The 12,213-nt window shown below is 42.3% G+C and overlaps 1 protein-coding gene across 19 annotated transcripts in view; it reads left to right on the top strand.

Annotated features, from left to right (window-relative positions):
* PFKFB1 (6-phosphofructo-2-kinase/fructose-2,6-biphosphatase 1) overlaps nucleotides 1-7,329 on the top strand; it is a 135,589-nt gene extending 128,260 nt beyond the window's left edge. For 8 of the 19 annotated variants that reach the window (XM_070291593.1, XM_070291589.1, XM_070291582.1 and 5 more), the window contains 4 exons: nucleotides 2,627-2,756; nucleotides 5,692-5,754; nucleotides 6,601-6,657; nucleotides 7,006-7,329. In XM_070291593.1, coding sequence (XP_070147694.1) covers nucleotides 2,627-2,756; nucleotides 5,692-5,754; nucleotides 6,601-6,656 — 249 coding nt within the window. In that variant the 3' untranslated portion in view covers nucleotide 6,657; nucleotides 7,006-7,329. Of the gene's footprint in view, nucleotides 1-2,626; nucleotides 2,757-5,691; nucleotides 5,755-6,592; nucleotides 6,658-7,005 lie in introns of all 19 variants that reach the window. The other 11 variants (XM_070291583.1, XM_070291586.1, XM_070291579.1 and 8 more) reach the window with 2 other exon arrangements.
* Nucleotides 7,330-12,213: the final 4,884 nt, after the last annotated feature.

The raw sequence follows: 12,213 nt of genomic DNA on the forward strand, positions 1-12,213 counted from the left end.
AATAAACTTTGTACCCACATAGATGGATTTTTTCTTTTTAAAAAATTTTATTGGATTATAGTTGATTTACAATGCTGTATCACATATACATATACTTATTCTTGTTTGGGCTCTTTTCGCATATAGTTTATTACATAATATTGAAAAGTTCCTTGTGTTATTCAACTGGCTCTTATTGATTATCTGTCTTATATATAATTGTGTGTGTCTATTAATCCCAAGTGCCTGATTTATCCCCCCTCCCACATTTTTCCTTTGGTAACCATAAGCTTGTTTTCGATATCTGTAAGTCTGTTTCTGTTTTCTAAATAAGATTATTTATATCATTTTCTAATTAGATTCCACATATGTGTGATGTCATAAGATATTTGTCTTCTTCTGTCTGACTTCAGATAATCTCTAGGTTCATCCATGTTGCTGCAAATGGCCTTATTTCATTCTTTTGATGGCTGAGTAATATTCCATTATATGTGTTAATTAATATATACACAATGAAATTTATATGTATGCAATGGAATATATTAATATTCAGTTCATTTCATCTGTTTATAGACATTTAGGTTCTTCTTCTCCATTCATTCGTGTTGATAGATATTTAGGTTGCTTCCATGTCTTAGTTTTTTTAAATAGAGCTACAAAGAACATTGGAGTGCATGTATCTTTTTGAATTATGGTTTTCTCCAGATAAATGACTAGGAGTGGTATTGCTGGGTCACATGATAGTTCTATTTTTAGTTTTTTAAGGAACCCCATCCCCATTCTGTTCTCCTAGATGGATTTTATATAGTAGAAATTGGGGGAAATCACTTACTTAATTAAAATATAATTTTTACTAGCTAAAAAAATTGTATATAGTCAGTGTTTATTTAGATTAAACCACATATTTACCAATTCCTTTGATCATTCTTTCATGTTACATCTCAGGTTTTCCTTCTGAGTTAAATGTCTATCTTTTTTTAGAATTTTCTTTGGGAGGATCTGTTGGTAGTAGACTCACCTTTCCTTTTGTTTAAAAATGTCTTTTGGAGGGGTGGTCCTCAATCCTAAATGGTACTTTGGCAAGGTATAAAACACTAGGAAGAAAATTTTCTCTCTGGAGTTATCATCCCCACTGTCTTCTGGTTTCTAACATGTCTAAGAAGTTTCCTACAAGTCTAATTGTTATTTCTTTTCTCTCTGGCTGCTTTTAGGGTCTTTGGATCTCTATTGCTTTTAAGTTTCACTCTGATATGTCTAAATGTTTATTTCTTTTAATTTATCTTGCTCAGAATTAATTGGAATTCCTGAATCTGAGAGCTGAGATTCTTCATCAATTCTAGAAAATTCCCAGGCATTATATCTTTAGCTATTCCTTTCTCATATTTTCTTTATTATCTCCTTCTAGAAATTCAACTAGATATGTGTTAGTTTTACCTCTATGTTTCATGTCTACAAACTTCTTATTTTTGATCTCTTTGCTACATTCTGAGTAATTTCTTCAGCTCTGTTTTCCAAAATATTTTATTTAATGCTCTGCATACTCTATCCATTGAGTTTTCCATTTTAATGAATATATTCTTCATTTATAAAAATTCTACTTAATTTTTTTTCAAATCTGGATCTTATATTCAATAGCATCTTATTTCTTCCTTGTATTTTTGAGTAAATCTTTTACTTTTCTAAAAATCTCGAGAATATTTATTTTATATTGTGGATCCTTTATCTTAAGTTGTTAGAGTTCTTGTTGTTTCTGTTTATTTTTATTATAGCTTATTTTCTGTGTCTGTTATATGAGCCTCAGTTTGACAAAAATTTATCTGTAGGAAATCCATGCAGCCTCAGTGGAGAGAATCTAGAGAGAATTTACATTTGCTTCTTCCAGACACTACTGGAAGCAAATAACTTGAAATCACTTTTTATTAAACTCTCAGCTTAGCATTTTCTGAAACACATGGATAATATAATTCAGAACCACAAATCTATTTAACAATACGTTTGGGGTTATACATTCTTAGTGGAGGCTTTTCCTAATTTTTTCCACCTAAGTCAGGCAGAGACACATTTTCTTATTGTTTCCCTTTGCCTGTGGATATATTTTTCAGCTTATAATTTTATTGAGGATGTAGTCCTTTGAAGGTCTCAGATTTATCTGAGAGTCTCATTCCCAAATCCCTACCCTATACACACCTAAGGCTTCATCTCATAATTCTATTATGTTTTAAAAGCTCAAGACTCTTGGATACTGTGATTGGCAAATGCCCTCATGGGAATTATGGCTTCTATATCCATTTATCACTCTTTTTCCCAAGTTTTTCTTCATTTGGGAACCCTATATTCATAATGTTTTGTTTTCTTGAAAGATCAGCAATGCAAACATTTATTTTATCCAGCTTTTCTAGGGATTTTTTTTAATGGAAAGTTTTATTATTGTTATTGTTATCTACTCCATTATATTGATTACCCCATTTAATAGATAAAAAGTAAGGCCCTAGGAAGGAAGGAAGTGAGTTGCCCAAGGTCATACTGCTGACCAACAACTGAACTAGCACCAAAATCAAGTTTTCCTGATTCCTGGTCTAGAGTTCTTCTCCTCAGGGCAAATGTGCCTCATCTCCCCTTCTTACCCAAATGTTTCTCTCCTTTTCAGTCTTACGAGGATCTGGTCCAGCGTCTGGAGCCAGTTATAATGGAGCTAGAACGGCAAGAAAATGTATTGGTGATCTGCCACCAGGCTGTCATGCGGTGCCTCCTGGCCTACTTTCTGGACAAAAGCTCAGGTACCACTTTTCTCTCTGGTCCTGGCATGGGAGCTGCATGTAAGTTGAGACTCTGACACCAGAAACTGGTGGTTTATATCTTAATAGTTAAGAGTACAGTATTTAGAACAAGGGTGCATGAGTCCAATTTCTTACTCTGTCTCGTGATACCTTTGGGAAATTACTTTAACCTCTCCCCAGTGGCTCAGTGGTAAAGAATCTGCCTACAGTGCAGAAGCCACAGGAGACACGGGCTTGATCCCTGGGTCAGCAAGATCCGCTGGAGGAGTACACGGGCAACCCACTCCAGTATTCTTGCTTGGAGAATCCCATGGATGGAGGAGCCTGACAGGCAACAGTCCATGGGGTCGCAAAGAGTCAGACACAACTAAAGCGACTTAGCAGGCAGCAGGCTCTGTTCTCAGTTTCCTCATCTGTAAAACAGAGAGAATGATGAAGTTTAAATAAATTAACATATTTATAGAGCTTAGAACAGTTCATGATACAAAGTATGGGCCATATAAGTATTAGCTGTTACTATTAATATCAGTGTTATTATGAGTTAACATTTTCAAAGCCAACCTTTACAGTCTTTTCAACCTGAGAAAGCTGAGCCAGTATTTCTCAAAGGTATACTGTCATCAGGTGGAATGGGACCTCTTGTGACTTTCTTTTTTAACTTTTTGGCCACATCATGCATGTGGCATGGAGGATCTTATTTCCCTGACCAGGGATCCAACACGCCCCTGCAATGGAAGCACGGGAATCTTAATCACTGGACCACCAGGGAAGTCCCTAGTGTCTTGATTTTGATTATAGGTTTCTGTCTTTGCTCTAGGGATGATTTCTCCAAAATAGCAGTGTTTTCATTTTTAAATAATAATTTATTTTTATTAAAAAAATCTGGAAATTTTTATTTATGGAGTATCTACACACTGATTACAAATTGCAAGCTAGGGCAGCTGGCCTGGCAAAGGACTATCATGTCACCTCCAAGTGTGAAAGTCTATTTCTGACATGGAGGCTGAAGTGTTGGCATCTCCAGGATAGTGGAGTAAGGATGTGTGAGAACAGTGCAAAGTCATATTTGAAGTACACAATGTCCTGCAGACTTGTATCTTTTCTATGAAGCTAGCTTTCAAACAAAGGGCTCTTATAATATGGAGTCATCTAGAATTGGAACCAGGGGGACTTGAGAACTTGACATTGGACAAGTAATTTCCTTTGGTTGGTCCTCAATCTCCTCAACGGAAAAAAGGTGACAGGGGATGGGGTGGTGCTGTTAGATTTCTGATGCTGTTCACATCTCTACTGCTCAGTACTATTTTTGAGACTGTGAGGCTGGCCCTGTAACCCTGACTGTGCAGAAGAGGAAATGGAGGCTCTGAGAGATGAAGTGACTTGACCAAGATCACAGGGCTCAGTGGGGCAGAGAGAGGCACTAATCTCAGGTGCATTCTAGAGACACCTTATCTCAGACACATGTGGGGTTCATGGGAAGCACATGCATCTCCCATTTGCACACTGCTTTACCCACATACTACCTGCTTTCATGAACAGGCCATGCCATCTTCTCACAGTTGTCCTAAGAGCTGGGCTAGGCAGGACTGGGCACATGCTGAGGTAAGGAAACTGAAACTCAGGAAGATGCTGTGACTGAGAACTCAGATCCATAGGACCTTACAGCTGGGTCCAATCCTGTGCTATAAGAGATAAGATCTTTAAGGACCAGAAAAAGAAAAGGCAGGGTCGAGATCACTTGTGTAGGCAGTGGCAGAACTGGGTCAGAGACCTCAGGCAAGTTGCTTCCCTTCTCTGAATCTATTTTGTCATGCATGCAGTGAGGAACAGTAACTCCCATAGAGTGTTAGTGAGAACGAAGTGAGGTAGTGGACCAAAAGCACTGGACCCAGCACCTGAAGATGATTATGACAAAGGCAAGGAGGAGGAGCAGATTGGTTACCCAGGAAATCTTGTGTGTCAGGAGGCTGGGTGGGCCGTGGCAGGCCTGAAAAGCCTAGCATGACCCTCAGGGGCAGGGAGGCCATGATGGGTGGGTTCTGGTTCAATGAAGGGAGATGGAAAGCTGAATATGTTTCCTGGGTGATCAGGAGGGTGGGTGTTTACAGAGAGGAATGAGAGATGGGAGTGTCACCACACAGCACTGTGCATCCCTCAAAGGCAGTGACAGCAGACTGCAGTGGTCAGAGCACACATTTGGGCTCAAAGCATCCTGGGTTCCAGTCCCAGCACTGCCACATTCTTGCTGTGGGACTCAGGGCAAGTGTCTTCCCTCTCAGAGCATCAGGGTCCTCATCCATGGAATGTGGCTGGTCTTCTGCTCCCTTGAGGATATCTGGTGATTGCCATCAAGGCCATGCAAGTCATTGCATGCAAATCATCAGGAACTGAACACAAGTGAATCAGTGAATGCTTGTCCATCAACAAGTGTCCAAGGAGTCAAAGGGCACAGACCTGGGCTGGGGAGAAACCTGCAAGAGCTGCCAAGGTGCATGCACACCTCAGCCAAGACCCCAGCACATAGTAGGGCCTCAGAAAACACTGGCTGAGACATGTTGTGACCTTTGGGGTGGGAGACCCCATGGAAGGACTGAGTGGGGGTGGGAGGGAGGCTTGTCTTGGTCTCATGTCTGCCCTGCAGTTGAGGAAGTCGGCCACCTCCACAGTGCCAATCGTTGGTTTCTGGGGATCCAGGGTTTGTCCCCTATCCCCAGGACCTGCCATCCTCCTTGTTGCTAAGGCCTCTCTGCTCTCTTCCTCCCTCCCCACTGGGCTCTCAGCACTGCCCCCTGAAGAGTGTGGGGGAGCAGGACCCAGGTAAAGATATCCATGGGGAAGGGGGTGGAAGGGAAGAGTGCTTTAAGCCTGGAGCCCCGGAGAGGTGGTGACATCCCTAGCATCCTGCCTCTGAAAGCTGCTCTCTCCTCCTTTCCAGATGAGTTGCCTTATCTCAAGTGCCCTCTGCACACAGTGCTCAAACTTACACCTGTGGCTTATGGTGAGTGCCCCCACCGTCATCTGCAGAAAAGTATATAGACACTATGAGCATGCCTGCAGTACCTACCATTTGTCCAGCAAAGTCCTAAGAGAAATTCCCTGGGTAGATAGTTAGATGTCTTGGTAGAGGCAGGACTGGTGGTAGCAAGATGACAATGAGGGAAGGACTTAGGTAGCCTCTAAATCTGGGATGTGGCCCCAGCTTTCTCTGTCTCTACAAGAGCACCAATCATATAGCACAAACCTGTAGAAGAGAGGGTCCCCAGGGACCAGAGAAAGGGGGATTTCCACAGGTTTGGGGCCTCCTATGCCAGCTCCAAACCCCAATGATACCACCCTCTTCTTTCTTGAGGCTCCCCAGAACTACCTTGTGGCCTTCCACACCTCTGATCTTGCAGTAACCACATAGTTCTCAAAATAAACTTTACCTGGAGTTGGTTGCCCCAAGGTAGTGGCCCCAAGATTCTTTTAACATTTCGGCACCTAACACAGCTGGGAGGCTCCACAGAGCGCCATCCTTATCACACAGATTAGGTTTCTGTCTCACAGAAAAGAGCTGGGGGTGGGGCAGAGATCATCTCTTCTCAATTCTCACTCCCATTGACAAGGGAGGCTCAGAGAACACTGAGACTATTAGGGGCAGAGCCTGCCTCTTAGGCCTGATGTCTTCCCCAGACACCACACAGCTGGTCTAAATTCCCCTCCATAAAGGGCAGCTATAATCCACACACAACATGGAGCTGGGGGTGTGGGTGCTTATGGGGAGAGGGAATGATACCTCAGGGGAGACCTGTGCTTACCTGGGTGGCTTATGGATGGACGGGTTGTTCTTTTCCGAGGCTGCAAGGTGGAGTCCATCTACCTGAATGTGGAGGCTGTAAACACACATCGAGAGAAGCCTGAGGTAGGTGAGGGACTCTGTGGCTCAAGCTGGGGTGTTGTGAAAGCACCTTCCCCTGCAGAAAGGCAGCCCCAGTCCCACAGAGCTTGGGTGTTTCCACCAACATGTAGAAAAACCAGCACCCAGAAATGTAGGAACTGCAGACCAGACTAGAGATACCATAGAGAAGCAGGGCTAGATCAACCCTGCCTAAAAGGACTCTGGCTGAGGTTCCCCCAGGCTTGCCTAAGGAAAGAGTCAGGATCCAGGACTGGCTGAAAGAGGAGAGCCTGGCATTGAGAAGAGGCAGGGAAGGGTGGGAGCTCCAGACTACTGGTTCCTTCCTACTAATACTAGATTCTTTCCTCTCAGAATGTGGACATCACCCGGGAACCTGAAGAAGCCCTGGACACTGTTCCTGCCCACTACTGAGCCTTTTCTTAGACATCAAACTGCCTCTGTCCTTTCTTGGGTTCACCTTTAGGAGCTGCTATTATTTCTCTTTTCTTACACTGAGAACACTCTGAACTTGGCCTCACTGGAAGAGACCCACTTCCAGTAAAGAAACTTTCATCAGCTCCAAAATAGGCCTTGATTTCTAGCTATAAACAAGGAACTATCCAGCTCAAGATGAAACTTGTTCCTTCTTAATTCTTATTCCCTGATCAATAAAGACTTCCCTTACTACCTACAAAAGGAGAAAGGAGGTCATTGTGAGGCTTCTCCTACAAGATTTTCTTAAGATCCTGACCTTATGAAATGGCTCTGGTGCTGTAGGGGTATGGGCTCAGTGAGAATTTCCTGGATAAAGGGGCTCTGGAGAAGCATCTTCAAATGTGAAGGTGGAGCACCCATGTGAGTGCCTATGGCCTTGTTCCTTGGTGAGCAACATGACTCATGTACAAGAAGAATCTGTACTTAGGCCACAGTTCTCCTTTCTTCTCCAACTTGTTGCCATCCTGATTGATTTCACCGTCCATATAAATGATCCAAATACCCTGGTCACCTAGTGCCCTGCCCCCTCAACTTCAGTGATCATCTTCACTTCAGTCATTCACTCCATGGACCTTGGCTGGCATCATCTAGACTTCTCCCCAGTTTGGCTTCTTAAATACAAGCATCTCACTATCTGACCACTGGCCCCCTATTCCTTATAACTCTCTGTGTCATCCTCCCACACAGCAGGCATGTATGTAGTATTTCTTGAATGAACAATATTTACCCTTGCACTGCATTGAGTATAAGTCCTTTGATTCCTTCAGTATCTCCCCATCCATCAGTCCTCTCCCTTTTCATTTTTCTTCCATCCCTGGCCATTTTGGATCCTACTTTCTGTCTCCAGCCAATCTCCATGCAGCTACTATGGGCAGGTACCAGCAACTCAGTTGTGAAGATACAGACTCATACACCCCCTGCCTTTTTTTTACCTTTTTTTCCTCCCATCACAACCACCAGCAAGACCCAAAACCTTGTATAATCCACACCATTTTTTAAATCGGGATCTATTACAGGGTTGATGATCACTGCTTGAAGCAAATCTACATTTATCTTCTTCCACTGCCACCATTAAATTCTGTTCAAAGTCAGGGCCACTCTCTATTCTCTGGTATTCTATCCATCCCATCTTCTCCAGGATAAGTTGATTCAGTCAGTTCTTGATTATTCCACATCTATATCCTGTCCTTCTTTATTGGCTTTTGCACTCATAATCTATGCAACATGCTTGGGTCTTTCTCCTATCCCAAGAAAATCCTCTGTTGTTGCCATGTCCACCTTTAGTTATGTCCCTCTCTATCTCTCCATTTTTAGCTATCTCAAAATGAAACTGTACTTAATCTCAAGAACCTGCTCCCTTTGCCTTCTGTTCCAGGCTTCCCCTTCTAGAGCTTGACTTAAGCTATTTTCTGCTGGTCTGCTATGCTTTCCCCAAGACTCTATCCCACTGAAGTCATACTTTCCTTTTAGTCTAAAGTGAGAGCCCACCTTCCCCAAAGAGCTAAGCTGATCTCTAGCTCTTCTAAACCCAAAATGTCACCCACATCAACCTAAGCACAATAAAAGACAGAACAAACTGAAATTCATTTTGCAAATTTAAAGCAACTATGATACCAAATATGATAGGACACAAAAAGCAGAATTGGCAAACAGATTATTTTCATAGCATGTCACCCTCAGCTGATTGGTGATATCTGCTAAGACTGCTGCATGGACAAAGATTCCAGGATGTACCTTGATTCCATGGGAAGGACTGCTGAAATTTATTAGCAGTATCCATAAAAATGAGATAAATATGGGCGCAGGAGGGCCGAGAGGAGCTACTCCATGTTCAAGGTGAGGAGGGGAGGCTGTGAGGAGATACCCCTCGTCCAAGGTAAGGAGCAGTGGCTGCACTTTGCTGGAGCAACTGTGAAGAGATACCCCACGCGCAAGGTAAGAGAAACCCAAGTAAGACGGTAGGTGTTGCGAGAGGCATCAGAAGGCAGACACACTGAAACCATAATCACAGAAAACTACTCAGTCTAATCACATGGACCACAGCCTTGTCTAACTCAATAAAACTAAGCCATGCCGTGTGGGGCCTCCCAAGATGGGCTGGTCATGGTGGAGAGGTCTGACAGAATGTGGTCCACTGGAGAAGGGAATGGCAAACCACTTCAGTATTCCTGCCTTGAGAACCCCATGAACAGTATGAAAAGACAAAATGATAGGATACTGAAAGAGAAATTCCCAGGTCGGTAGGTGCCCAATATGCTACTGGAGATCAATGGAGAAATAACTCCAGAAAGAATGAAGGGATGGAGTCAAAGAAAAACAATACCCAGTTGTGGGTGTGACTGGTGATAGAAGCAAGGTCCGATGCTGTAAGAGCAATATTGCATAAGAATCTGGAATGTTAGGTCCATGAATCAAGGCAAATTGGAAGTAGTCAAACAGGAGATGGAAAGAATGAACATCAACATTCTAGGAATCAGTGAACTAAAATGGACTGGAATGGGTGAATTTAACTCAGATGACCATTATATCTACTAATGTGGGCAGGAATCCCTTAGAAGAAATGGAGTAGCCAGCATTGTCAACAAAAGAGTCTGAAATGCAGTATTTGCATGCAATCTCAAAAACGACAGAATTGTCTCTGTTTCCAAGGCAAATCATTCAATATCATGGTAATCCAAGCCTATGCCTCAACTGGTAATGCTGAAGGTTGAACGGTTCTATGAAGACCTACAGGACCTTTTAGAACTAACACCCAAAAAAGATGTCCTTTTCATTATAGGGGACTAGAATGCAAAAGGAGGAAGTCAAGAAACACCAGGAGGAACAAGTAAATTTGGCCTTGGAGTACAGAATGAAGCAGGGCAAAGGCTAATAGAGTTTTGCCAAGAGAATGAACTGGTCATAGCGAACACCCTCTTCCAACAACACGAGAGAAGTCTCTACACATGGACATCACCAGATGGTCAACACTGAAATCACATTGATTATATTCTTTGCAGCCAAAGATGGAGAAGCCTTATACAGTCAGCAAAAACAAGACTGGGAGCTGACTGTGGCTCAGATCATGAACTCCCTATTGCCAAATTCAGACATAAATTGAAGAAAGTAGGCAAAACCACTAGACCATTCAGGTATGACCTAAATAAAATCCCTTATGATTATACAGTGGAAGTGAGAAATAGATTTAAGGGCCTAGTTCTGATAGAGTGCCTGATGAACTATGGATGGAGCTTTGTGACATTGTACAGGAGACAGGGATCAAGACCATCTCCATGGAAAAGAAATGCAAAAAAATAAAATGGCTGTCTGGGGAGGCCTTACAAATAGCTGTGAAAAGAGAATCCAAAAGCAAAGGAGAAAAGGAAAGATATAAGCATCTGAATGCAGAGTTCCAAAGAATAGCAAGAAGATATAAAAAAGCTTTCCTCAGCGATTAGTGCAAAGAAATAGAGGAAAACAACAGATTGGGAAAGACTAGAGATCTCTTCAAGAAAATTAGAGATACCAAGGGAACATTTCATGCAAAGGTGGGCTCCATAAAGGACAGAAATGGTATGGACCTAACAGAAGCAGAAGATATTAAGAAGAGGTGGCAAGAATGCACGGAAGAACTGTACAAAAAAGATCTTCATGACCCAGATAATCACGATGGTGTGATCACTCACCTAGTTCCAGACATCCTTGAATGAGAAGTCAAGTGGGCCTTAGAAGGCATCACTACAAACAAAACTAGTGGAGGTCATGGAATTCCAATTGAGCTATTTCAAATCCTAAAAGACGATGCTGTGAAAGTGCTGCACTCATTATGCCAGCAAATTTGGAAAATTCAGCAGTGGCCACAGACCTGGAAAAGGTCCATTTTCATTCCAATCCCAAAGAAAGGCAATGCCAAAGAATGCTCAAACTACTGCACAATTGCACTCATCTCACATGCTAGTAAAGTAATGCTCAAAATTCTCCAAGCCAGGCTTCAGCAATATGTGAACCGTGAACTTCCTGATGTTCAAGCTGGTTTTAGAAATACAGAGTGAAGTAAGCCAGAAAGAAAAACACCAATACAGTATACTGACACATATATACGGAATTTAGAAAGATGGTAATGATGAACCTGTATGCAAGACAGCAAAAGAGACACAGATGTATAGAATGGACTTTTGGACTATGAGGGAGAGGGAGAGGGAGAGGGTGGGATGATTTGGGAGAATGGCATTGAAACATGTATACTATCATGTAAGAAACAAAGTGCCAGTCTATGTTCGATACAGGATACAGGATGCTTGGGGCTGGTGCATGGGGATGACCCAGAGAAATGATATGGGGTGGAAGGTGGGAGGGGGATTCAGGATTGGGAGCTTGTATACACCCATAGTGGATTCATGTCAATGTATGGCAAAACCAATACAGTACTGTAAAGTAAAATAAAGTAAAAACAAAAAAGAAAAAATAAAAAAAAGGCAGATGAACCAAAGATCAAATTGCCAACATCCCCAGGTTCATTGAAAAAGCAAGAGAGTTCCAGAAAAACATTTATTTCTGCTTTATTGACTATGCCAAAGTCTTTGACTGTGTGGATCACAAGAAACTGTGGAAAATTCTGAAAGAGGTGGAAATACCAGACCACCTGACCTGCCTCTTGAGAAATCTGTATGCAGGTCAGGAAGCAGCAGTTAGAACTGGACATGAAACAACAGACTGGTTCCAAATAGGAAAAGGAGTACATCAAGGCTGTATATTGTCACCCTGCTTATTTAACTTATATGCAGAGTACATCATGAGAAACGCTGGGCTGGAGGAAGCACAAGTTGGAATCAAGATTGCCGGGAAAAAGATCAATAACCTCAGATATGCAGATGACACCACCCTTATGGCAGAAAGTGAAGAGGAACTAAAAAGCCTCTTGATGAGAGTGAAAGAGGAGAGTGAAAACGCTGGCTTAAAGCTCAACATTCAGAAAATGAAGATCATGGCATCTGGTCCCATCACTTCATGGCAAATAGAATGGGAAACAATGGAAACAGTGGCAGACTTTATATTTTGGGGTTCCAAAATCACTGCAGATGGTGACTGCAGCCATGAAATTAAAAG

The sequence above is a fragment of the Ovis canadensis genome, chromosome X, assembly GCF_042477335.2.
Source record: "Ovis canadensis isolate MfBH-ARS-UI-01 breed Bighorn chromosome X, ARS-UI_OviCan_v2, whole genome shotgun sequence".
In the NCBI taxonomy this organism is placed as follows: Eukaryota; Metazoa; Chordata; class Mammalia; order Artiodactyla; family Bovidae; genus Ovis; species Ovis canadensis.